Source organism: Notechis scutatus, chromosome 8, assembly GCF_049901735.1.
Source record: "Notechis scutatus isolate UNSWTSFEM ecotype Mainland chromosome 8, rNotScu1.2, whole genome shotgun sequence".
NCBI lineage: Eukaryota > Metazoa > Chordata > Lepidosauria > Squamata > Elapidae > Notechis > Notechis scutatus.
The window spans coordinates 11,769,130-11,796,664 of record NC_142016.1 but is presented as its reverse complement, the minus strand read 5'-3'; the positions used below and the strand labels follow the sequence as shown (position 1 = coordinate 11,796,664).

Below are 27,535 nucleotides of genomic sequence, written 5' to 3'. Positions count from 1 at the left end.
CCGCCGCCCCAATCCTATCCCCGAGAGGGCTCGCCTGCCTTCCGGAGCGGCGTGTCCTTCCAGGCAGATCGTGCGTCACGTGGCCCAGGTAAAGGAGGGAGGGGCCCCAGACGCGGTTCACCTGGCTGGGCAGGTAATGCCAAGGCGGGGCTGGGGGGCAACGATTTCCCAGGAGGTGGAGGGGGGCAGAGAGAAAGGCGACCCTCGGTGTCGGGGAAAGGTGAGCTCGTTCCCTCCCCAGGGACTCCGGAGCGGCTGGAGGCCTTCCGCCAGGAAGTCGAGGGCAGGCCTGGCCCAGGTAGCGCTTGGGGTGACACTTCCCCCTTGGATGCTTCGCTCCCTTCCTCCGCCTGTGCAGCATTCCCACCCCCGGCTCAGTTTTTTGGGACTCTTCCGTCGCTGCCCTTCTCCCCCCCGGAAGATCCCTCTGGGCAGGAGATCGGAGGCCAGGCCAACTCCGAAGGGCTCGGCCAGCGAAAGTTTGACGTTTGCACCGCCGAGGGCTGCCGGCGCTGCGGACCAGGTAAACTCTTGTGTTTTGTCTTGTCTTGTGTAAAACTCAAGAAATGTTTTCAGCCCTCGCCTCCACCACCCCGCCCCCAAAAAATAATAATAATCCCTAAATTCGACGTCCTAAAGTCGGTTTGATCCCACGGCAGGCTTTCTATCCAATGAATAGGATAGGTTGCATTCTTACCTGTAGAGAGTTTGTTGGGATCTAGGAGTTTAGCTACTCCGGGAACGGTGACGTACCCCCCCAAAATTGAAAAGGGGGAATGGTCCGATAGGCAGTTCAGTCTTGACAGGGAAAAATAAACAGTCCCCCCCTTTTTTTTCCTGTCCAGATGTTTTGGACTTCAACTCCCAGAAGCCCCAACCAGCAGGGCCAGCAGCAAGGGAATGTAGGGGTTATAGTTCGAAAAATCTGGAAGTCACCCAGTTGCCTTTCTTTCACAAGGCTGAGGTGCCTTTCAGGCCATTTCTTCAGAAGGGTTTCATTTGCATGTTTGATTAATGAATGTTATTGATTTGAAAGTTTAGCTAATCTGATGGAAGACTGTCTGCACACAGCTCTTCATAATGCTACAGGTCAGGCCAGCTTATCAACACTCTGTAATATACCGTATGTATCCACCCACTTTCTTTTCAACCAGTGACTGGAACTTGATTTGAACCTTAAGGAGACCTCCACCCATACATTTACAAGAGACTTCCTCAATGGAAAAGCCAGCTACTCAATCTTGTCTTTCCATTCAGCAGAGTCCTGTATTAAAAGAGTTCAAATAATATATTCTTATTTTATTTACAAAGACAACATGACCAAAAAGAAGAGACATCTCTTCTCAAGTATTAGGTCATGGTTGATTATTGAGAAACATGGCTTTAAATATTGGAAAAGTTGTGTGTGTCTTTTAGTAGGAGTAATAGGGGGATCAGAAGTATGATTGGGAAGTAACAGGAAATTAGTGATGGGTGGGGGCAATTCCCACAGGGAGTTTGTTAAAATGACACATAAGTTCATTCAAGTGATTTGGGAAAGGTTTGCAAATGTGAGCCAACTCAGATTTGTTCAACACAATATTGGTAAGTCACCTGTTTGTGTTCTAATGCAAAATATTAGCATAGAGGTTTATTATTCTTGGCTGTTATGCTTTGGACTTAACCTTTTAACCATATTAAGCATTATGTTACATAATGAAGCCTTATATCAGCCTCTTATGAAGTATTATTCTCAATGCACCTCCAACGTGAATTTACTCATTCCTTTCCTGTACAAAGAAATGAGATATTTATAGGATTATTCTACAAGAAGGAAAAAATCATGAATTTGTTCATCAGTTCACAGTATGAAAATAAATGTACTGCTGCCATCTAACACATTTTAATATGTTAGCCAGTCTGTAGCAAAAGCTTACAAAATATTAAATCCTATTAAAAATTTGGAAGCTATTGCCAGTCAATACTTTAATCCAAACAAACTATATGATGATTTAGTGTGATCCATGATTCTATTACATTTATATTTTATTATGAAATTTATTTCCTGCCCATCTCATATATAATGACCCTTGGGGGCTTACAACATAAAACATAGTTATATATTTGGTATGACCTAGAAAATATGGATTTATCAAGGTTTCTTGATTAAATGACCCAAACTCTGGAAAGGGGTTGACATTTGCAGTTCTTTACCATGAAATCAACTGGACTAGAGCATTACTTCTCAAATAGATTTTCTCCTGGTCCGCTTTGTTTGTTTGTATCCTACCTTTATTACTTTTACAAATAACTCAAGGTGGCAAACATATCCAAATAGGAGCTTCTTCCTCCTATTGTTCCCACAACAACAGTGAGGTGAGCTGGGTTAGGGTTGGTGTGTGACTGGCCCAAGTCACCCAGCTGGGTTTCATGCCTAAAGCAGGACTAGAACTCAGGTCTCCTGGTGATTGGCTCAAAGTCACCCAGCTGGCTTTTGTGGATAAGGTGGGGCTAGAATTCCCGGTCTTCCACTTTCTAGTCTGGTGCCAAACTGCACAATTTTGCATTCATCTAACTCAGGGATCCCCAAAGTTGGCAACTTTAAGACTTGTGGACTTCAACTCCCAGAATTGAAGTTGAAGTCCACAAGTCTTAAAGTTGCCAACTTTGGAGATCTCTGATCTAACTAAAGGAAACCTAAGCCTTATTCGTGAATAGTTTGGTAACATCCAAATTTTATTAATAGATTATTATATCACCTGAGCTTTGTTGCCTGTGTGCACACACGTTGAGCCTTGATGCAAAATGCTGATTGTCTTTAAAGCCTTCTCAACTTGAATGCGGCTATCAGACAGACCCTCCGCTTCCCCGAATTTTCCTCTGTAGGAGATTAAGCTGGCTCCCCATTTCACACTAAGCCATCATTTCATCTCATGTAGCACATATGGAAATTCAGCCACTGTGGTTGCCAAACCATAATTATTGACTTAGTATGCAAGGGTGAAATTTGGCCTGTGTAAACCAGGACACTTTAACTGATTTAACATGCAAGATTAAAAGGAAAACCTGTGGCTGGATGTAAGAGCTGAACGTGGCCCAAACAGCTTGTTCGGATGTGTTCACTTGTTTGGTGTCCTCAGATTGAGCTGTGATTGCTCTCACACCACTAGTATAGAAGTAACATTCAGCTGGCATGGCCAAGCAGCTTGTGTGTGTGTGTGTGTGTGTGTGTGTGTGTGTAGAAGGTGAAGAGTGAACCAGCAGGTCAGTGGTGGGGTTCAAAAAATTTTTACTACCAGTTCTGTGGGTGTGGCTTGGTGGGCGTGGCAAGGGGAAAGATACTGAAAAATCTCCATTCCCTCCCCACTCCCAGGGGAAGAAGATTACTGCAAAATCTCCATTCCCTCCCCACCCCACTAACCTGCTTTCCAGCTCCATTCTCCTGTGCAGGGCAACCAAAGAAGACCCAGCCAATCAGCTGGGACTCAGGAAGCAGAGAAGAGTTGGGGGCGGGGCCAATCAGAGGTGCTATTTGCCAGTTCTCCGAACTACTCAAAATTTCTGCTACTGGTTCTCCAGAACTGGTCAGAACCTGCTGAATATCACCTCTGCAGCTGGTCCTTCATGTCTTGGGAAAGCAATGAAAATGTTTCTAAACTGAAATTACAGTATTTCAGTTAATTCACTGCGTTTAGCTCTGGTGCAAAAATTTTCTTCTTTGCCTCCTACATATGCAGGCTTGCATAATGGCCAGTTTCTAGCAGCATACATAACCCCGTCCACAGCATGCAATTGGTATGTCCAGATAATGTGCTAACCCTTACAGATATTCCTCAACTTACGACCAGAATTGGAACTTCAACTTCCACCACTAAGTGAGTCATCATATGACCATGTCTGATTTTATATGACCTTGTTTGCCGCAGTTGTTAAGCAAATTGTGTGACTTTGTCTACTGACTTTGCTTGTTGGGAGGGGCCTGGGACGGTCACAGATGTTGATCACATGACCCTGGTAAACTGGAACCATCAGAAATACATGATGGTTGCCAAGCACCCACATTTTGATCATGTGAGTGCAGGAAAACTTTGATCATAAGTGGGTGGACGAGTAAATAAGTCACTTTTTTTTAGCACCGTCATAAATTTAAATGATCCTTAAGTAGGTTGTTTATGGTTGAGAACTGCCTGTAGTTAACATGATGGCCTGGGTCCCATAGCATGCTAAGATAATGCCTGTGTGTTGTCACAATGCTCTGAATCCACAAAGGATTAGGATTAACCCAGTTTGGCATATTGTGTGAATGTAGTCACTGCAGTTATATCACCAGTTTTGGAGATTATTTAGAAAATGGGAAATGTTTCAGAGTATAGTCTGATAGTGCTTTAAACCTACATGGCTGCTTAACTCTGCACCTCCATTAAATGTGCCCTTGGAGGATCAGGGTATTTGCTTAACTATTATTTTTTAACTGCCTCTGTTTGTAGGTGTTTTGCAGGCTGCTAGGTTCTTTGGATGCCCAAGTGACAAATATATTTTAAAATGTCTCTCTTGCACTCCCCTTCCTGCCTCCAGATCAGGTTCTGTTGCCCTTTCACACAGTGCTGGAGGTATATGGCCCATAGTTCAGGAAAAGCAAGACAAAATACAACTGAGCAATAGGTGATGACTTTAGTGTGTGTGTGTGTATGTATGTGTGTGTGTGTTTTATGTGTGTGTGTGTGTGTGTGTGTGTGTGTGTGTATAAAAAATCATCTCTGCAGTGGTGGTAGCTTTGCCAATCGATGTTGGAAGTGATTAAAAGGAGGTGAGTGGATCAAATCTTCACTCCCCCCCAGAATCTGGTGCTCTGCAGATATGCTGAGAATTGCAATCTTTCTAATTAAAAATTCTGGAAAATTCAACAGAGTGGTCAATGTCTGGAATACTCTACCTGACTCTGTGGTTTCTTCCCCAAACCCCCAAAACTTTAACCTTAGACTTTCTACTATTGACCTCACCCCTTTCCTAAGAGGTCTGTAGGGGGCGTGCATAAGCATACCAACGTGCCTACCGTCCCTGTCCTATTGTTTCTTTTATTTTTCTTATATGTACTCATTTCTTGTATTCATAACTATGTTTATCCTTATACCTATTATCTTGTAAGCGATTGACAAATAAAATAAAATAAATAAAATAAAATAAAATAAAATAAAATAAAATAATAAAATAAAATAAAATAATAAAATAAAATAAAATAAAATAAAATAAAATAAAATAAAATAAAATAAAATAAAATAAATAAATAAAATAAACATTGCCAGATGCCAGGTGGCACAGCAAACATAGCCTATTTGTCTTGCAAAAATGGCACTCTTTCCTCCCTCTTAAAAAGGTGTTTTTCAAAATTTCACCAGGTTTACAGTTTATTTGGGAATGGCAGGCAGAATTCCTAAAGACAACTGGGGAGGAGAGAGGGGGGAGGGAGAGAGAGGGGGGGGGTTAATAGTACTGTAGCATCTGCCTTGTTGCCTCATAAACTTTCCAATATACATAGATGGAGTGTGCTGTAACTATTTTGCTTAACAAAGAAGACATGTCATCTTTTGGTTTTTCATTTCAACATCACCCATTTATCACAGTTAGATTGGATATCCTGCAAGCCAGGTCTTCTTTTCCTAACTCACCTTTATCTGTCCCCTAAATACCAAAAAGTAAGACAAGCAAGACAAACCGGGATATATTTCATGTTCTCATTTGCAAGAAAAATACACAGTTCCTGGCATATGCTGTTCATTGCATTGCTATCATATAAGTGAGCCCTGGTTGAGCAGTGGTTAGAATGCAATATTGCAGGGTAACTCTGCCCACAGCCAGGAGTTCGATCCTGACAGGTCTCAGGGTTGACTCAGCCTTCCATCCTTCCTTCCAAGGCCAGTAAAATAAGAACTCAGATTGTTGGGGGCAATTTGCTGACATTGTAAATTGCCCAGAGAGTGCTGTAAAGCAGTGGTCCCCAACCTTTTTTGTACCAGGGACCAGTTTCAAGCACAAACACTTTTTCAAGGACCGGGGAGAATCGAGTTTGGTGGTTTGCTTGCAGACGTTTCATTACCTGACTAGGTAACATCTGATGTTGTTACCTGTCGGGTAATAAAACGTCTGCCAGCAAACCACCAAGTTCAGGGAGCGCCTCAGCCCTGCCTCCCTCAGCCCCATCCCTCAGGTGTCTCCCTCCCTCCCTCAGGTGTCTGCCTCGTTCCTCTCTCAGTCGCTCTCTCGCTGCTCCACCAGCCCAGGAAGAAACTGCTTCAAAGAAGCCGGGGAGGGGGTGGCTTTTCCTGTCGCCGCAGCTCCTCCGAAGCGCCTGTTTACCCCCACCCGCCCGCCCGCGTGCGGTTCAATCCATAGTGCTCCGTTCTGCCTGCCTGCCTGCCTGCCTTCGTTTTCGGAGCAGCTTGGCTGATAACAAGAGGCGAATAGTTATTATTCTCAGCCGAAGCTGCTCCCAAACAACCAGACAGGCAGGGCAGGCAGAACGGAGCACTGAATTGGCGCGCTGCGGGCGGGCGGGGTGGGGTAAGCGGGCGCCCGGAAGAGCTGCGGCGACAGGAAAGCCACCCACCCCACCCACCCCGGCTTCTTTGAAGCAGTTTCTTCCTGGCTGGTGGAGCAGCGAGAGAGCGACTGAGAGAGAACGAGGCGGGAGGAAAACGAAGCTGCTGAGCCAGAGAGCAGGACAGGCTTCGGTTGCTTCCTCCCTCCCTTCTTTCATTTGTGTCCTTGATCCCGATCCCAGCAGCATTCACCGAAGGCGAAGAAAGCCGCTATTTTTTTTATTTTTTTTTTCTTTGCGGCCCAGTACAGAGTGCTCCACGGACCGGTGCCGGTCCGCGGCCCAGTGGTTGAGGACCCCTGCTGTAAAGCAGTGGTTGCCAACTGGTGGGCTGCGGACCACTGGTGGCTGCAAGAAAATTTTGGTGGTTTGTAGAGAAATGTCACCCCCAAAGCACTCTCCAAAGCCATTTATCCAAGCTGCGCGGGAACACAAGGCTGCGCCGCCCACATGGCCCGCGGGAACACAAGGCTTCTGTCCCTTGCATTGGGAACAACACGAAGTAGTGAGGGGAGGGGAGAAAGGGCGGAGGGGGGGAACTCGCCCCACACGCCTGGACTGGCCACCAGGCTGCTTCTTTCAACTTCTTTCTTCTTCTGCTTATGGCTGCATGCAAGGAAAGCAGCAAAAGTCTTTCTTTCTCTCCCCCAAACTCTGTCAGAAATGAGTCTTTGGGACCCTGCAAGGCATCCTGCTCCAAGAGGCTGCACCAGCAAAGACTCATTTCTGGCAGAGTTTGGGGGAGAGAAATAAAGACTTCTGCTGCTTCTGCTGCTTTCCTTGCATGAAGCCAAAAGTCTCTCTCTCTCTCTCTCTCTCTCCCCACTGAGAACGGAGCTGGAGATGGTATCCTGTGATCCCAAATAAAGAATGATCAATTTGCAGACAGAGACCCTGGGAAAATCCCAGAGACCCTGGGAAAATCCCCCAAAAAGTCTGCAGGAAAATCCCTCACCCCGTTTTCCTACCAATTGATCGTTCTTTATTTGGGATCTCAGGATACCCCCCCCCCCCGAAACGGAGCTGAAAAGCAGGTTAGTGAAGGAATGTGGCTGCCTTGGAGGGGGCGGGGGTGTGTGAGGTGTGTGTGTGTGTGTGTGTGTGAGGGAGGGAGGGAGGGAGGGAGGGAGGCAGGGTGAGAGAGAGAGAGAGACAGAGAACATCACTGCCAGCCCTCCGAGGTTAGATCGGATCTCTCTCTCTCTCTCTCTCCCACCAACGTCAGCAAGCCACTGTCAGTCAAAATTCATATTAGTTGTCAGCAGGATTTAAAATTATGAGTTTCGTGTTCCCTGGGGTCCACAAGGTTGGCCACCCCTGATATAAACGATACCCCTCCGATATTACCTGGATCTTGGCTATCAATCAGAATTGCTATGACAGGTCAACTTACAAGCCATTCATTTAGTGTCCGAAGTTATAACAGCACTAAAAAAAGTGAATTATGACTAGTCCTCACATTTACGACCATCACAGCATCCCTATTGTTTCATGATCAGAGTTGACAACACTTGTCAACCAGCATATACTTACAACAGTTGCAGGGTCCAGGGGTCCCGGCAACGGTTGTCATCACCATTTGTGATTTTCCCAGCCTGCTTCTGACAAACAAAATCAATGAGGGAAGCTAGAATCACTTAACAACTGCACGATTCCCTTAACAACTATGGCAAAAAAAAGGTCATAAAGTCAGGCACCATTCCCTTAACAAATGCATTGCTTAACAACAGAAATTCTGGTTCCAGTTGTGGTCTTAGCTTGAGAACTACCTGTATTGAGTTACCTTACATTTTTCAAACTATCCCATGCGTTGTTTTTCAGCACAGGGGTCGTCGCCAACCTTTTGGACCTCAGGGACCACCAAACTCCTAATTTTAAATCTCGCGGAGCAGAAACCCTGGGAAAATTCCCCATCCTGTTTTCCTATCGATCGATCATTCTTTATTTGGGATTGCAGGATACCATCTCCAGCTCCGTTTTCGGGGGGAGAGAGAGAGAGAGACTTTTGGCTTTCAAGGAAAGCAGCAGAAGTCTTTCTTTCTCTGCCCCAAACTCAAAAGAAATGAGTCTTTGCTGGTGCAGCCTCTTGGAGCAGGAGGCCTTGCAGGGTCCCAAAGACTCATTTCTGGTGGAGTTTGGGGGAGAGAAAGAAAGACTTTTGCTGCTTTCCTTGCGTGCAGCCAAAAGCAGAAGAAAGAAGCAGCCTGGTGGCCAGTCCAGGCAAAATGTGTGGGGCGAGTGGGGCAAGTTTCCCCCCTCCACCCTTTCCCCCTCCCCTCACTACCTTGTGTTGTTCGCAATGCAAGCGACGCAAGCCTTGTGTTCCCATGGGCCCTGTGGGCGGTGCAGCCTTGTGTTCCCACGCTGCCTGGATTAATTGCTTTGGGGATGACAGCTCTCTGCGGACCACCAGTGGTCCCCAGCCCACTGGTTGGCAACCACTGCTTCAGCATATACCTGTACAGGCAGTCCTCAACTTACAACAGTTCATTTAGTGACTGTTCAAAGTTACAACAGCAGTGAAAAAAGTATCGTACGACCATTTTACACACTACCGATCTTTGCAGCATCCCCACGGTCACATGATCAAAATTCGGACGCTTGGCAATGGGCTCAAATTTATGAAGGTTGCAGTGTCCCAGGGTCATTTGTGACCTTCGGATCAGCAAAGCCAATGGGAGAAGCCACATTAACTTAACAACCGTGTTACTAACGTAATAACTGCAGTGATTCACTTAAGAATTGTGGCAAGAAAGGTTGTGAAATGGGGCAAAACTCAGCAACTGTCTCACTTAGCAACAGAAATTTGAGCTCAGTTGTGGTCGTAAATTGAGTCACATTTGACTCCCCAACGTGTACAATTGAGTAGCGCTAACCTAAACTTTCCCAGCTACTCTGAAGCAAGAGAAGGATTCTTCGCACATGGGCGGAGGAAGGTTGAGCATAACAAGCTGTTAGTGTAGCCCCGAGCCAAGAATTGGCCTTACGTCACAACAATCCAGTTTTTCTTAATAACCTTCTGTTATCCACCTACATTTTTCAAAGAAGAAAATCCAACCATAAGAAAACATAATCTACCAATAAGGCAACACATAAACTTTCACATAAACACATGAACACATAAACGTAAGCAACACATAAATTTCCTGATGGCCATTGCTTTAAATCATCAATGTAACGTTACAAAAGTTGGCTGTTTCACCCCTTCTCAACCTCTGAAATGACAGCTTTTGGCAAGGATCTCTGACACAAGCAATGCAGATAAGGATGGAAGATGCAGATAAGGGTTGCTGGCTTTATGATCACTGAATTCCTTTCTTTGCTTTTTTGACGATGTCAACCCTGTGGTCAGCTCTTCCATTTGATAGGATGAGGCAACTGCTTTTGGCAGAGAGTTTTGGCTGCCATAAAAGGGCAACAAATACCTTATTTACTTCATGTATTCTCTCTCTCTTTTTTTTTTACTGGCAGTAGGCAGGACATCCTTGTGAGAATGGATAATATTTTAGGCTATATACACTGGGGGGGAAATAAAATATGCTGTGCTCGGTTTGAAGCCACAAATTATTTCACTTGATGTTTTGCATAGAGCCATTTTCTTCTTGAATTTTTCTTAACTGTCTCATATTTTTTTTCTGTGAATAATCTCTGGTTTGTTTCCAGATAGAAACTGTGCTGAGTCAGAGCCTGTCCGCCAAATCATTATATGATTTAATTATGTTATTCTGTTAATTCTCTTTTCCTCCCGCCCTCCCTCTTCAAGCACAGGGTCTCCTGTCATGGAGGAAGCATTTCCATAGATCCTCAGTGATTCCATAAGAAGGCAAAGCAAAAGGTAAAATAACTCAGAAAACAGGAAGACAACGTAGGTGTAATGAAATGTGAGAATGACCTTGGGAGGGAGAGCCAAGATTGGACATCTGGCATGTCTATAGAAGGAGAGGAAAGTGGGAAAAGGAGGAAAAAGGAAGAAATACTTAGAGTCCTGTAAGACACCTTGTGAGATAGACAGGAGAAGAACTAGAATAGAATAGAATTCTTTATTGGCCAAGTGTGATTGGACACACTAGGAATTTGTCTTGGTGCAAATGCTCTCAGTGTACATAAAAGAAAAGATACATTTGTCAAGAGCCAAGAATCATAATGTAGAACACTTAATAATAGTCGTAGGGTACAATAAGCAATCGAATCATACTAGGAAACAGTCCATATAAATTGTAAGGATTCAAGCAAAAAAGTTACAGTCATACAGTCACAAGTGGGAGGGGATGGGTGATAGGAACAATGAGAAGATTAATAGTAATACAGATATATTAGTAAATAGTTGGACAGTGTTGAGGGAATTATTTGTTTAGCAGAGTGATGGTGTTTGGGGAAAAATTGTTCTTGTGTCTAGTTGTTCTGGTGTGCAGTGCCCTATAGCATTGTTTTGAGGGTAGGAGTTGAAACAGTTTACGTCCAGGATGTGAGGGGTCTGTAAACATTTTCACAGCCCTCTTTTTGACTCGTGCATCCAGTTTGGATTGCCACCTTGCAAAAAAAGATGTTGAGACTTTGGAAAAGTCTAAGATGTTTAAAGGCCTGGAGACAAAAACATATGAAGAATGGTTGCAGGAATTTGGTATGGCTCGTCTAGAGAAGAGAAGAACTGGGGGTGACATGATAGCGGTGTTCCAGTATTTGAGGAGCTGCCACAAAGAAGAGGGGGTCAACCTATTTTCCAAAGCATCAGAGAAGGCAAGACGAGAAAACCATGGATGGAAATTAATCGAGGAGAGAAGCAACCTGGAATAAGGAAGAAACTTCCTAACAGTGAGGACAATTAACCAGTGGAACAGCTTTGCCTTCAAAAGTTGTGGGTGCTTCATCACTGGAGGTTATTAAGAAAAGACTGGACAGCCACCTGTCTGAAATAGTATAGGGTCTCTTGTTTGAGCAGGGGGCTGGATGAGAAGACCTCCAAGGTCCCTTCCAGCTTATCTCTTAGAAGGGAGCAATACAGGTCTTTATTCTATCACAATTTGGGTAGCTCTGATCTGATCTGATCTGATCTGATCGTATGTGGAATAATTCTCTCTTGTGTTTTTCCTCTTTCTGTCAGGTCTTTTAGGGGTGGTAAGTCATGCTGGGAAAGAAACAGAGGCCTTGCCAAAACATAAGCCATCTCCATCGGCCCCCTCAAGATGTTGCAATCCCACAGAAGATCCGTTCTCCTAAGTCAGGTGACATTAGCCTGGAAGTCTTTAACAGCTCTCCTCCAGAGCTTAAGTACATCCACAAGCTCAGGCGGGATAGAAGAGCCTACAAAGCAGATTCCCACGATTCCCACGGAGGGGAAGGAGAGACAAATACCTTCATCCCTAGAGCTGCAGAGAGCCCCCCGCCCCCATGCTGCCCCAGTCTTTCCCAGGTCTGGAACACCTCCAAAGCCATCTTCTGCTGCCTGATCACCTGTGGGAGCTGCTTCAAGGACTGCCGAGCCAGCATCTCCTACAACAGCACCCTGACGGAAGACGGGAAGAACCAGGAGTGCAATGGGCATCCCACTAGCAGTCCGGCCAACAGCTCCCCCAGTGAAAAGAACGGGAGCCAAACTGGGAAGAGTACAATGGGAAGCAGCTTTAGCTACCCTGATGTGAAATTGAAAGGGGTCCCACTTTATCCAAACCGGAACCCCGGCTCTGCCACAGACTCTGATTCATGTTACAAGGAACCTTTGCCAGAGAAGTTCCCTCCACACAGCATTGAGAAGCAGCCTGCCCCTGCTAGCCACCGGAGCTCTGAGGAACATTATTCCTTCCACGAGTCCGATCTCGAGTTTGGTGAGCTGAACAGCTCCATGTCCAGTAGGGAGATCGACGGCCTCATCTTCAAGAAACTCACCGAGCTTTTCAGCGTCCACCAGATCGACGAGTTGGCCAAGTGTACCTCTGACACGGTCTTCCTGGAGAAGACCAACAAGATCTCCGACCTCATCAACAGCATTACTCAGGACTACAATTTGGATGAGCAAGATGCCGAATGTAGGCTAGTCCGGGGCATCATACGTATCAGCACACGGAAAAGCAGGGTCCGACCCCGTGTCCCTGCCCCAAATCTCCCAGGTTCAGGGGAGATCACCAGCCGAGTCAACCCACTTCATGGCGGCAATGAGACTATGCTGGCATCCGTTCTCCCTAGTGAAGAAGGTAGGCGTGAACTTCAGTTTTGGGAACATGCAGGGGTGGGATTCACATTTTTTAACAACCGGTTCTGTGGCCGTGGCTTAGGTGGTGGGTGTGGCTTAGGTGGTGGGCGTGGCTTGGTGGTCATGTGACTGAGTGGACATGGCTTGGTGGTCATGTTATTGGGTGGGCGTGGCCAACTCAATATCACCCACATCGAGGCACGCATCTCCTCGCCTGGCCTCTCAAGACTTTGGGGATGCTGCAACAGTCATAAGTGTGAAAAACAGTCATAAGTAACTTTTTTCAGTGCCATTGTAACTTTGAATGGTCCCTCCACACAAGCAAAGTAGCAGCAAAGGAGGGGAAAACAAACTTCAGAGATGTTCCTGAGACAGGAAGTCTAGTCCTGCCAAGAATGTCATAAGGGTTCACGGAGAGGCAGTTTCTGTAAGCAACACCAGAATGTTTCCTTCCTGCCTTCCATACAGGTAATTTCTTCTAACAACGGAACTGCTTAGAATGTTAACAACCAGTTCTAGCGAATAGGTGCTAACTGGTAGAATCCCACCCCTGGGAACATGGTACTAATTGGGGGAAACCAAACACACATCACAATTTGGAGTGCCACATATAGGGCAGTGCTGTGTACAGGTAGTCCTCGACTTACAACAGTTCGTTTAGTGACCGTTCAAAGTTACAGTGGGCCTGAGAAAAGTGACTTGTGACTGTTTTTCACACGACCATAGCAGCATGCTCATGGTCACGTGATCAAAATTCAGATACTTGGCCACCAACTCATATTTATGACGGTTGCAATTTCCCGGAGTCATGTGATCACCTTTTATGACCTTCCGACAATCAAAGTTAATGCTATATTGATATAGCAACAGAAATTTTGGGCTTGATTGTTGGTCGTAAGTGGAGGACTATATGTGTTATATGTGAAACACATCTAAGTCTTTCTCTTCTACTTCAATCAAATCTCTGTAAGGCATAGGAATAGAAAAACTTCTCGGCATAACTTTTCACTAAAAATTACATCCTCCAGATCAGGGGTCTCCAACCTTGGCCACTTTAAGACTTGTGGGCTTCAACTCCCAGAATTCCTCAGCCAGCTCCAGATGTCGCAAAGGTGCTTTTTCAAGAGGCAGCTGGACTTTCTGGTTTTTTTTTCTTTGAAGATGTTTCACTTCTCATCCAAGAAGCTTCTTCGGCTCTGACTGGATGACTGAATCCTTCCATTCTCTATCACCCAGTCAGAGCTGAAGAAGCGTCTTGGATAAGAAGCGAAACATCTTCAAAGAAAAACCAGAAAGTCCAGCTGCCTCTTGAAAAAAAAGCACCTTTGGGACAGCCATGACCTGGATGGCTGAGGTTCTTCATAGACATCCTTCAGATGTGTTAAGCTACAACTTCCAATGGACTCAACCAGCACAGCTGATGGGAAAATCATAGGCTGCCATTTTGGAGATGCCATTTATTCGCAGGGTACCATTTTGAGAGAGGCTAAAGGAAGCACATGACTTTAAGGGTGAGGCTGGCTGATCACGTAGCCCTCCACATTTCTCATGTCACACCTAGAGTAGCTGGGAGTGGGGTGCTATTTCCTCACTGATCAAGTCAGCAATACCCACGTGGGGCCATTTGTTGCCCTACATGCATAATCATTCACAAAACGATTCTTAGATTTCCCTAGCTTTATACCTAGACGTCATGTATGTAATTAAAGCACACTGCCTCAAATTCTAGAGGGTATTCATCTCAGTAGAAGACTGCTCTTTTCTGCAAGAAGGATTTTGCATATATTCAAAAATTATCACTTGCTTCCCTGGAATACAAAATGCAACCTAGGAGAGCAGCAACATTTCTGAACAGCTTTAGCTGTCTGGGCATGCTGCTTTCCCATTTCCCAGGCTGCCTTGGTGCAAGTATCGTCCTGCTTTTTTCTCACCCCTGGAGCACAGCCCACAAGCTATGGTGCCCAGGCAGAAGCTGGCACGGAATGCCTGGGACCAGGCACTGCCTGCATGGATCGAAATGATAGTTCAGAGAAGCAGTGATGATGGCAGCCCTGAGAGGAGGTGATGGCTGGGGGAGGCATGAATGGGGATATGGATCTTGAGGAAGATCTTTCATGAGGGCCTCATTCCAGAGGTGGTATTCAGCAGGTTCTGAACCAGTTCTGGAGAACCGGTAGTGGAAATTTTGTGTAGTTCAGAGAACTGGCAAATACCACCCCTGACTGGCCCCACCCGCATCTATTCTCTGCCTCCCGAGTCCCAGCTGATCGGCTGGGTCTTCTTTGGTTGCCCTGCACAGGAGAACGGAGCTGGAAAGCAGGTTAGTAGGATGGGGAGGGAATGGAGATTTTGCAGTAACCTTCCCCTGCCACATCCACCAAGCCACACCACGCCACCAAGCCACGCCCACAGAACTAGTAATATATTTGAAAAATATTTAAATCCCACCACTTTTTCATTCCCCTGACAAAACAAAGGAAAACAGGGCTCTGTTCTCTCTGGTACCCCAAACAGAAATAGCCACGGAAACCTAGATTCCCTATCTCAATGATGGGGGTGAGCAGTTTTGGGACGCTGTAGGTAACCCACCTCCCTCAGGATCCTCCAACACAGGAGATAAAACGTTGTCAGTCAACGGCCAACAGACTGCAAAGTTTCTTCCTCCCAGAGTAAAAAGGGACTGAGCCAGAGGTGGCATTCTGACCAGTTCTGGAGAACCGGTAGTGGAAATTTTGAGTAGTTTGGAGAACCGGTAGTGAAAATTTTGAATAGTTTGGAATACCACCTCTGACTCCCAACCCCATCTATTCTCTGCCTCCCAAGTCCCAGTTGATCGGTTGGGTCTCCTTTTGTTGCTCTGCACAGGAGAACGGAGCTGGAAAGCAGGTTAGTGGGGTGGGGAGGGGAGGGAATGGGAATTTCCTCCTCTCTGACCAGCCCCCCTCCTCTGCCACTCCCACTAAGTTACACCCCCCAAGCCATGCCATCCCACGCCTGCCAAGCCACACCCACAGAACCGGTAGTAAAAAAATTGAATCCCACCACTGGGATCCCCAAGGCAAAACAGTGATGGGGGAGTAGGGCTGATCAGAGAGGAGGTTCATTTAGGGTCCTATGAAACATTATACAATTGAAAAGAAGGAATGGCATTTGAAGCTGCAGGCTTTTCTTTTTTTTTTTTTTGCTTTGAGAAGAAATGCCCTTCTGCAAAAAATACCCTTTTGCTTCAGCTGGGAACTACGCTTGCACCAGCAGACTTTTGAATGCTACCAGTACCAACCACAATTGGGACTGGCAACTTGGTCACTAATCGAAGTGGTCACTGAGTGAAACCATATCTGTGCTGTTATGATCTTACTTCAGCTTTCCTTTGCTTTAGGAAATTGTAAATGTGAGGTTTAGTTGCAAAGTTGCTTTTTATCACTGTTGTCACCATGTACGGCCTCTAAATGAGGCAGTCACTAAATGAGGACTTTATACAGGTAGTCCTTAACTTACAACAATTCATTTAGTGACCATTCAAAGTTACGACACTGAAAAAAGTGACCTATGACCATTTTTCACCCTTACGACCATTGCAGCATCCCAGTGTCACGTGATTTACATTTGGATGCTTGACAACTGATTCACATTTATGACAGTTGCAATGTCCCAGAGTCATGGGATCCCCTTTTGCAACCTTCTGACAAGCAAAGTCAGTGGGGAAACTTAACCACCATGTTACTAATTTAAGAACTGCAATGATTCACTTAACAAATGTGGGAAGAAAAATCGTAAAATGGAGCAAACTCACTTAACAAATTTCTCACCTAACAACATAAGTTTTGAGCTCAATTGTGGTCCTAAGTTGAGGACTACCTGTACATATTTTACAGTCCCCTCTGGTGCCCACCCAGATAAACAGTTTCTTCCCTGGAAACCTTGAGTGGCTCAGGGAGCAAAGTCTATTGCTCTTTGCAAAGCATTCTTCTGTCTGACATGCATAACTGATCCAACATTTTTGCCACTTTTGTTGACACCCTTGGGTAAATCCAGAAGTATGTAACATGACTCACCTGAGTTGGGGCGTCTATTTCAAATGTCAACCTTTCTGCTAACTGCCTTTCAGATCTACCTGTTCAGATATCGGTAGAAACTACAGCAGATATGCAAGCCAGAAACATGAGGCAAGGTATCTACAACACAGCAGGTGAGTTTTCTTGGCATATTTTAGGGTGTTGGGGAGCTTTGGGATTTGGGGGTTTATGACTGTTGGCCCATGGTTGCTTTCACAAAAGAAATGGGGCGATGGGAAAACTTACAAACATCTGCAATTTCACCTAGTGTAAGGAAGAACTAATGGGTTTCTACCAAGTTACTGCACTGATTTATACTGGATTGATTGATTGTGCCTTCAAGTTATTGTTAACTCCTGGTGATTTCCTGAACAAGGTCCCTGTCCTTTTCTTGGCGGGATTTCAGAAGTGATTTCTCATTGCCTGTTTCTTCCTAGGGCTGAAAGACAGTGACTGGCCCAAGGTCACCCAGCTAGTTTCATGCCTAAGACAGAACTAGAACGCCTGGTCTCCCAGTTTCTAGCCTAGTGCCTTTAATCACTAGATCATACTGGCTCTATTTTTTTAAAAAAATACAGTGCAATAATAGTTACGTGTATTGGGAGAGTGAGGCTGTCTTTCTGCATTTAGAAGGAAATCTTTATCTGGCTTCGGTTGTACAGAATTTACTGTCGCATTTTTGCAAGCTATGGTGGGCTGCTTCCTCTTCTCCATCTCGTGCAATTATTTATCTGACCATTAAAGGTGACCTTCATTCAGCTAGTTTAGATGTGGGGGTAAACCCCCTACCCAAATTCCTAATGCATTTTATGTTGCTTTTGAGGGTCTCTGGCCCATCCGGAATTATATACACAAAATCCTTTGCTGGTGCTTCTTGGAGCTCACTGGAACAGGATGAAGCAATGGGGCAGTTTTGTTTTGCTCTATAGAAGTGAAGGCCCGTGTTCCTTGGTGAAGACTTCAAAGCATTGTCAAAGTGAAGCTCCCCTTCAGAGCTTTGCACAGGCTTACACTGTAGCACCCATGCTGAGCATCCAGGCAGATCTATGGGTATTGGCTATCATGAACTGAACATCCAGCTGTGTCGTAATTCTCAAAAATGTGAGCCATAGGAGAGAATATTTATAGCTCAAGGTTGAACTGTGGGTTGATTTTCTTCCCACATATCAAAATATGTATTTCCTGATATTAACCCCATCAGGGCATAGATAGTCCCCTTTGGTAGATCCTGGGACACCTTCATTTGCAAGAATATTTTTGGTTCAGGGGTGAACTGTGGGGTCCTCGGTGCTCCCTGAGCTTGGTGGTTTTCTTTCAAACATTTCATTACCAAGCTAGGTAACATCATCAGTGTATTGATGAAATGTCTGCAAGAAAACCACCAAGCTCAGATATCACCAAGGACCCTGCAATCTGAACCATGCCAAGAACAATTCCCTCCCTTCCTCCCTTTCTCCTTTTCTCTAACTAAACACCACTTGGATGAAACAAAGTTATAAATGGAATACTAGAGATGTCTAGGAAGATTCTCAGTCCTTCAGATCATGGTTGTTCCAAAGGTGCTTTTTCAAGAGGCAACTGGACTTTCTGATTTTTCTTTGAAGACGTTTTTGCTTCCCATCCAAGAAGCTTCTTCCGCTTCTTGGATGAGAAGCCAAACGTCTTCAAAGAAAAACCAGAAAGTCCAGTTGCCTGTTGAAAAAGCACCTTTGGGACAATACTAGAGATGGTTCAACATTGCTATAAATTAGTTCAAAGGTGGAACCAGTTATCTAAGAAAGTGGTATCCTCTGTCCATTGAATGTAGTATATTTAAGCGTAGCCTGGATAGACATTTGGTAGGACTGCTTTGATTTAGTTCCCTAAACTGAACAAGGAATTGGATGGCATGGTCTAATGGCCAGCTTTTCATTTCTGTGATGGCAAGGCTAAAGGATAAAGTCTGATGGCTTTGCTATTGACTTCAGTATGTGTTTTGTTCGTGCATTCATATGACCCTTTAGTGTGAATTCTCTATGCATTCCTTTATCAAGGAACTCAGAAAAATGAGACACCCCATCAAACTTGGATAGATTTTCACTTGTTCCAATATAGTTCCCTCACCTTGACACTTGAAATGCCTAGTATAAAAGAGAGAAAGTTTGTGTGTGGGCCTTCAATTATCAATTTGTTTATGGCCATGCTGACAATCATTCATGCTTTTTCACTCTCTCTTGGAATACTGCGATGCACTCTAAATCAGGGGTCGCCAACCTTTTGGACCTCAAGGACCACCAAACTCATAATTTTAAATCCTGTGGACCACTAATATGAATTTTGACTGACGGTGGCTTGCTGACGGTTTCCCAGGGTCTCCGCAGAAAGCAGCAGAGACCCTGGGAAAATCCCAAACAAAGTCTGCAGGAAAATTCTGCACCCCATTTTCCTACTGATCGATCATTCTTTATTTGGGATCACAGGATACCATCTCCAGCTCTATTCTCGGGAGGGGGAAGAGAGAGAGACTTTTGGTTTCATGCAAAGAAAGCAGCAGAAGCAGCAGAAGTCTTCCTTTCTCTTCCCCAAATTCCACCAGAAATGAGTCTTTGTAACACTTGTGCCAACGCAGCCTCTTGGAGCAGGATGCCTTGCAGGGTCCCGAAGACTCATTTCTGACAGAGTTTGGGGGAGAGAAAGACTTTTGCTGCTTTCCTTGCGTGCAGCTAAAAGCAGCAGAAGAAAGAAGTATAAAGAAGCAGCCTGGTGGCCAGGCCCGCCGTGTGGGGGTAGTGGGGCAAGTTTTCCCCCCCCCCTCTACCCTTTCCCCCCTCACTACCTCGTGTTGTTCGCAAGCCTTGTGTTCCTAAGGGCCATGTGCGTAGCGCAGCCTTGTGTTCCCATGCAGCTGGATTAATTGGTTTGAGGGAGTGCTTTGGGGGTGACATTTCTCTGCGGACCACCAAAATTTTATCGCGGACCAACCAGTGGGCCGGGGACCACTGGTTGGCGACCACTGCTTTAAATGGAGCTTCCCTTGAAGACTATCCATAAATGTCAGCTGGTCCAGAATGCAGTGATGGGGCACCAGTTTTCCTGTGTAACATCTCTGCTTTAGAAGCTGTGCTGGTCACCAGTTTTCTTCTAGGAGCAATTCAAAATATCACTTGCCGCAGCGGTGGGCTTCAAAATTTTTAGCAAAGGGTGCTCCGCCCAGTTGCTGGGTGGGCGTGGTCATGGTGGGCGTGGCCTAGTCGGCCTTCTGCACCATGACGGGGGGGGGGACGTTTTTGCCCTCCCCGGCCTCCGGAGGCTCTCTGGAAGTTGGAAACGGACGCATTTCCGGCCTTCCCGAACTTCCGGGAGACCCGTTTTTCACCATCTCCAAGCCTCCGTGTGTGCCCTACACTTACCAGCATCCAAAACAGGCCACCTGGGGACTCCTGGGAGGGGCAGGGTGGGTGGAGCCAGCTAGGAGTGGGATTTGGGGGTTCTCCGAACTGCACAGAATCTTAGCTAGGGGCTCTCGCAAACCCCTGCAAACCCCCAGCAGCCCACCCGATTGTCCCCTTTAAAGCCTTTCAAAGTTTAGGACCTGAATATCTCTGTTTCTTTCGATGGCATCTGCCTGTCTAATAAGATTTGGAAAAGTGGGTGACTCCCAAATCTCTTTTTTAAAGGACTGGCATCTTCAGGGACTACAGCCTCAGCCACAATGTCCTTTGGAATAGCACGTAGATACCCTGAAAACGTATATGACCCCTCCCACAACCTGTTGATTTTTAGAGAGCCATCCAAAATGTGGCTTTTTAAGACTACCTTAGACATGGAGTGCCCATTGATGTAATTCTGGACATTGCTTTGGTTGTACTGCATGTGCTGGGATTTACTGCTTTGGGGTATTAAAAAAACACATAACTGTGTGCCAAGAATATTTTTGAGCTACCTTTTAATTTAAGCCCTCATAAACTTCTGAAATAGCACAGACATAATGATTATTTATTTATTTATTTATTTATTTATTTATTTATTTCTATGTGACCACCTATCTCACCAAGTGACTCTGCAGTGAAGGAAATTTAAAAAATAAAAGAGCTAAAATAATACAAACATTAAAATATAGAGTAACTAAGAATAAAGCATTCATGTAGGCAAGTGATTTAATTTAAACGATACAGATAGGAAAGACAGCTATGGAAATTTTGCCCTAAATAAGATGGCTCTGGGTTAGGTCTTTACTAAGTTATTTATTTATCAAATTTATATGACCATCCATTTCATGAAAAGTTATTCTAGGCAGTGTACAGTAAACAAGGGATAAAATCAAACATGTTAAACGCGGTCCTATTGAAACACACACACAAAACATTTGATCAGCAAGGAGCCATCTCAAGAATCATATATCCCTTGTTGCTCTGGTTGTTAAGTGAATCATGGGGTCATTAAATAAATCCAGCTTTCCTCACTGACTTTGTTTGTCGGAAATGCCCTGGGAAGCTCATAAATAATAATCACAAGATGACAGGATGCTGGAACCGTCTTAAATACAAGCCAGTTGCAAAGTGCCTGAATTTTCATCATATGAGCATAAGGACAATGCAATGGACATAAGTGTGAGGACTTGGCTGTAAATCACTTTTTTCAGCGTCATCATAAATTTGAACAGTTATTAGACAAATGGTCATAAGTTAAGGATTACCTGTAGCTATCATGACATGCAAAAATATTAGTTTTTAAATCATGGTTGACTGGGATTTGCCTGTTCACTCGAAGCAAAATAAACAACTCAAAAATGAATTAAATCCATTTGAACAATTCTAATACTGGGTCTTAACCATGAACAAGTGCCCATATACACAAATAACTAAACATAACATAGTTTGTAATATATATATATACAAACTATAAAATGTAATATTATTCTTTTCCTGATAGCCGTGGAGAGAGGCAAATGGTATTCAAGGTATGAACATTTTGTCCTTGGCTTGCTGTAATGAGGTGCTTCAGGTTTTGCTGGCTTCTGAGGTTTTTTAAGGCATCACAGAGCCTTAAGGGCTAGGAACTTGTCATGGCTTTTTAATGCCATCTGAAATTCTCCAATTTCTAAATTATGTTATTCAGTGCCTGACAACCAAAAAATTCAAGGGAAGGGGGAGGGTGTTGTAAGAATAAATGAATATAATTATGCATTATAAACCGTGGCCTTTAAGGGAGACTATTGTGTCAACTGGGAAGTAAACAATCCTTCAGATTTTACTAAAAGGAAGAATCTAGCCCTCATGGCTGCTTATTTCTAAGAGGGCTCATTGCTTGCCTGGGACTCTGAAAGGTTTCCATGTTACTACAGTATATTCCTTTTCATAAATATATTTCCCCTTTTAAAATAATTGAGAGAATGCCTCAGCAGTGTAGGGGTTTATATAGCTTTTATTATGGTCCTGAAGCCTCCCCAATGAAGTCAGATGAGTAATAGAGCAGAGTGAGCATAAACAACAGGGCTCAAACCTGTGTAAAACATATAGGTATATGATCAGCCAATTAGCTAATTCTAAACTTCCGAATTCGCTTTGCGCATTCAGATTGAAGTCAGGGTGCAGTCTTCATCAAAAGCCTACTTTTAGCACACCCCAGGTTTCTTCATTCCAAGTAAATGGAAAAACAATTTTGCCATTCACGTTTCAACTACAATCTAACACAGTCAGAAAAAAAGCAATGGATTTTGGTTTAAAAAAAATAGAGATTAAAAATTAATAAGGAAAAAATAATTTTAAAAATTGAATGTATTTTTTGCTATTGCCCCTTGGTATAGGGCAAAATATAACAAGAGGAAAGGATTCTAATTATTGAAACCATCATTTTAACTGTGTTTTATCTAGCTGTAAATATTTTGCCCAGTCCTGTTTTGAAAAGAAGTCACCGTCCCAAGTGGCTGTTTTACTCTTTACCTACTGCCTCTTTGGGGAGTTGAAGCACCTTATGCTACATCAAGGGTCTTCAAACTTAGCAAGTTTACAACTTGTGGACTTCAATTCCCAGAATTCCTGAGCTAATATGACTGGAGGAGGAATTCTGGGAGTTGAAGTCCACAAGTCTTAAAACTGTCAAGTTTGAAGATCTGTGTGCTACATCAACAGTGCTCCTTAGCTAGGTTTGAAGGCCATGTAATCATGATAAAGGGGACAAAACATTTCCTTGTTCCCAAGAGAATCACAGGCATGTCTTCATGTGCTTCCCAGGAGTTGAGACCAACTCAAAGACAATCTCCACTATTTCTAGAATGGCTTGGTTGAGCTACACCCTCTCAACTCTCAGCTGGACGTGGGAATGGCTGGGTGAATTTCTTTGGTTTAACATGGGCTCTTGGGGCAGGTATAAACAGGGCTGGATATCCATAACTGCAGTGTGGTTAAAGTTGGCTGAGAATGTGAGCTTGTCATCTGTCTGGTTTTAAAGGGTACATTCCGCTTTCTTGGCTATAGAGAGCCTGTTACAAATGTACAATGGGAGGTTGATGGAATGCGGTTCAAGGTCTTGGAGTTTCTAAGGCTGTAGTGTTCTTTCTCTTGACAAGCAGAAATGGGATTTTGAAAATGCTGAGAAGGATTTTTCTTTTAAACAAAAACAAGAAGAACCATTTTCTCAGCATCCCCAATTCTTGAATGCAGCGCATGGATTACACTGCTAAAAGAACAGAAACCAAGGAAGGAACTCTATATCTTTCTTGTCCATTATTTCAACTGTTTAAATTTGTTGGAATTTGTAGCATTTGACTCTCCCCCCCCCCCACTTGCATGAGTGGCTTCCTGTCCTGTTGTGTGTGGATGCGTGTGTGGATTATTTAAAAAGAATTTTATGTGAGATGAAAAAGTTACAAAAACAGAGAAAAGAAGAAGAAGAAAAATAAAAGAATGGGAAAAAGTGAAGGTCAGCAGAAAGCAAAGAAAGAAAAGATATTTAAGGAAGCCATGTCTGACCTCCTTTTTAGCACTTATAAACCTGACAGTTACCATCTAAACCCTCACAAACGCCATATCATAAACTCCTTCTCATAAACAACCCATTTTAATCAGTGAATCCCAAAATCAACAGTTCATATGCATCCATTTCCAGCACTTCCTGTCTTATTTTGCAGGGAGGGGGGAGCAGCTAAAAATTATAGCAGTGTCACATGTCCATTCTACAACAGTCGTCTTCACATTCTAGATCAGGGGTGTCCAACCTTGGCAACTTTAAGACTTGTGGACTTCAACTCCCAGAATTTGGAGACCTCTGTATCATGGCATCGGATGGATTGCAGAGAAAAATCAGGCAAAAGAAGGAACGGAAGCAGAGCTGGCTGGAGAATTCTGGGAGTTGAAGTCCACAAGTCTTAAAGTTGCCAAGGTTGGACACCCCTGTTCTAGATTGTAAAAGAGTTTTATGCAAATCAGTACAGTTTTCAAATTATTCACAAAACTGAGACATTTTCATTGGGGCGTGGGAATTATCTATGCAACCGCGGTTACAAAATATTGTTCTATCTTATCCTTTCGGTATGCTTTATCCAGGGGTGGGATTCTACCGGTTCAGACCTGTTCTATAGAGCCGGTTGTTATGATTCTGCGCAATTCTGAGAACTGGCAAATCGTGCCCCTGGCTGGCCTCACCCATCCCCTCCCTGCCCAGTCAATCCTTATCGTGCATGCGCGACATCACGTGCATGCCTGACATCGCTGACTGCATTCTCCCCCTCCCAGTCACTCCTTAAGGTTTTTTTTTTCCTCCCAACGACCAGCTGTTCCGATGATCAGCTGTGCCGGTATCCCCCTCACTGTCTTACTACTTCGCCCACGAGGCTTCCCTGAGGCCCAGGAGGCAAAGGGGGCTTGCAGGCGGGGCTACGCCCCCTGCGCTCCATTCTTTGCCTTCCTGGGGCCCAGGGAAGCCTTCTGAGAGCAAAAATGCCCCCCCAGGAGGCTCCCCTGAGGCCCAGGAGGCAAAAAAACAACAACGGGGGAGTGGGGTGTGCTGCAAAAAAAAAGAGAAGAAGCCGCACCCACCCAGTCACATGGCCACAGCCACCTAGCTACGCTCACAGAACTGGTTGTTAAAAAATTTGAATCCCACCCCTGGCTTTATCCTAACTTTTATTTCTTGTATGTCTAACTCTTTGCTTCCTGTTTCCTCCCGTTCCTTTGCAGGATCCCCATTAAGTAGAGGGTCTTCTTTCCAAGATACGGAGACAGATTCCTCTGGAGCCCCTCTGCTTAAAGTGTATTGCTGAGAAACGTGGACCTGGCAAATCCCCAGAAGCAGTGAGGCCTTTAAGTCAGCCTCACTTAGAGACCAGTTCAGAAGCGATGGACAACGGAGTCTGATGCAAGCCATTCTCAATTGTGCCTTCCAAGGAATACTTGATTTCTCTTGCCATTTTCCAAGGTTGGCCCTAGTGTAGACTTGCTTTAAGGTGACCGTTGGTGCTTTTTGATCATTTCCTAGGCCCAGGGGTCTCTGACCTTGGCAACTTTAAGACTTGTGGACTTCAACTCCCAGAGTTCCTCAGAACTTCCTCAGTTGAAGTCCACAAGTCTTAAAGTTGCCAAGGTGGAAGACCCCTGGCCTAAGTCCACAAGCTTTGCTGGCTGAGGAATTCTGGGAGTTTAAGTCCACATCTTAAAGTTGCCACGGCTGGATACCGCTGTCCTAGGCAATGTTGATCTCTGCTTCAGAAGTGAACAGAAATGATGTAGCAGTTACAGCTTTTTGCACATATCCTTTCCTTAATCCATTCTGCTCTCCCCTTACCCTTGTTAAACAAGAACTGACCTCTGCATTTTCTTTTCCAGAATAAAAAAGATCTTTCTTCTGCCTATCAGGCTTATTCATCCAACAGACTTATCTGTTACTGATCTGCCATTAATTTTCTCATTTGGAATTCAGACTTGATTGTTCTCATGCAATTCCTCTAGCAGCCTTAAAATATCCACTCTTCATTGTAAATAGCTCACCAGAACTCTGACGATGAGACGTTGTTGATTTAGGAATATGACAATTCCTCTGTTGAAATCTTCAGAAACTCTTGCTATCTCTCCTGTAGTTTAATTTTATTCTTTTTTTCTTTTCCCCTGCCTCATTTGAACCATGGGGGGCTGCCTAGATTGGAAATGCAAAAGTTTGAAAGGGAAGCTGTTACTGCATCTTAGGGTATTTTGATTCCTACTGTGCTTTGGTGGTGTTATTTTTTTTAAAGCAAATAAAATTATATTTAAACAATGAACGTTGAAAAGTCACCCCCTTTGTCTCATACAAAGGGACTAATTTAATGGCTAGACATTGTGAGAGCTGTAATTCCAACAAAACTGGAGAACACACCAGATACGAGAAAGATAATTTAAAGGGTGGCATCTGAAGAAAGGAATAAAATGCTCTCCTTTTTTTTTTGTAAATAAAGATTTTGCACAGCGCTCTAGTGGTTGCTTCTGGCTTCCATTGGGAAATAAAATGTGACTCATGTATATAAAAATGTCATTTGGCATCAACAGTATCGCTATAAAGAAGTGAAGTATCATTAATGTGATCTTACTTGAAAGTTGTTTAAGAAATATTGCCTGGTTCTTTCTCTACCAAAACGATACAGCCCATAAAATGTGTCTTACAGGAGCAAACAAACTCTAAATAGTCTAGCATGTGGTTTTCCTGATGTAGGAGGTCTATGGCTAGTTGACTTCCTTCTTGCTTCCTACTTGTTGGTATTTAGAGGTAGATCATCTCATCCCTTTTTGGGGCCTTCTGGGCCTCCGGGAAGCCTCCTGGGGGTGCGTTTTTGCTCCCTGGGGCCCAGGAAGGCAAAAAATGGAGAGGGCAGGGGGTGCTGCACCTCCCTCTATTTTTTGCTTTCCTGGGCCTCAGGGAAGCTTCCTGGGTGAAGCAGTAAGTAAGTGAGGGGAATCCTGGCACAACTGATCATAGGAACAGCTGATCGTCAGAAGGGGGGAAAATACCTTAAGGAGCGACTAGGCGGGGAAGAGTGCAAAAAGCAATGTCGGGCATGCACGCAATGTTGCACATGTGTGATAAGGATTGATGGGGAGGGGAGGGGGGGAGAGGGGAGGGGTCATCCAGGGGCACAATTTGCCGGTTCTCTGAACTATGCAGAATCATAACAACCGGTTCTATAGAATTGGTCCGAACCAGTAGAATCCCACCCCTGCCTTGAAAGGAATTTGACTTGTGAACATCTTCATTGCCAGCAATTCTTAACACATTTGAAAATACTGTAAGACAGTCAGTAGTCGTTCCAACTAATCAATAGAAGCTAGCAAAGAACGGCATTCAGTCGATATTTCTCTTCATCCATGCTTTAACTCACGTTGCATTATTGCTTGGAAATTTAAACAGCTGAATGGTTAGCTAAATGTCTATGGAGATTCTCAGTCATCCATCTTCATGAGCTGAAGAAACTTCTTGGATGAGAAGCAGAACGTCTTTGAAGAAGAACAAGGAAGTCCAGTTACCTCTTGAAAAAGCACTTTTGATTACTGTGAGGAGAAGATGCAAAATAACAAAGCTGCTATACTTCTTTGCACTTGGAAGACCTTACCTTGCCTGACTCTTTTAGGAAAGGGTAAGAAGAGCTAACATGAACTTAGGAAGCAGATGAGTAAAGTTTTTGCCAGTGGGAAAGCAGCCCACTCAGAAACACTAAAGGATTCATTGTTTGCAAATGGAAACATTACTTTTTTGGGGGGGGAGTATTTAAGATCA

At 44.4% G+C, this 27,535-nt stretch overlaps 1 protein-coding gene across 4 annotated transcripts; it reads left to right on the top strand.

The window, feature by feature from the left end:
- On the top strand, nt 1–26,235 carry KDF1 (keratinocyte differentiation factor 1). 4 transcript variants are annotated; one of them, XM_026676078.2, is made up of 5 exons: nt 1–88; nt 10,338–10,409; nt 11,676–12,762; nt 16,870–16,950; nt 24,973–26,235. In XM_026676078.2, exons 3-5 carry the CDS (start codon nt 11,697–11,699, stop codon nt 25,053–25,055), a joined length of 1,230 nt encoding a protein of 409 aa, XP_026531863.1. In that variant the 5' UTR covers nt 1–88; nt 10,338–10,409; nt 11,676–11,696; the 3' UTR covers nt 25,056–26,235. The 4 variants fall into 4 exon arrangements, with proteins under 4 accessions (XP_026531863.1, XP_087826816.1, XP_026531862.1 ...); XM_087970690.1 differs by having other exon boundaries at nt 46–88; nt 10,343–10,409; XM_026676077.2 differs by having other exon boundaries at nt 82–523; nt 10,343–10,409.
- The last annotated feature ends 1,300 nt before the right edge of the window (nt 26,236–27,535 follow it).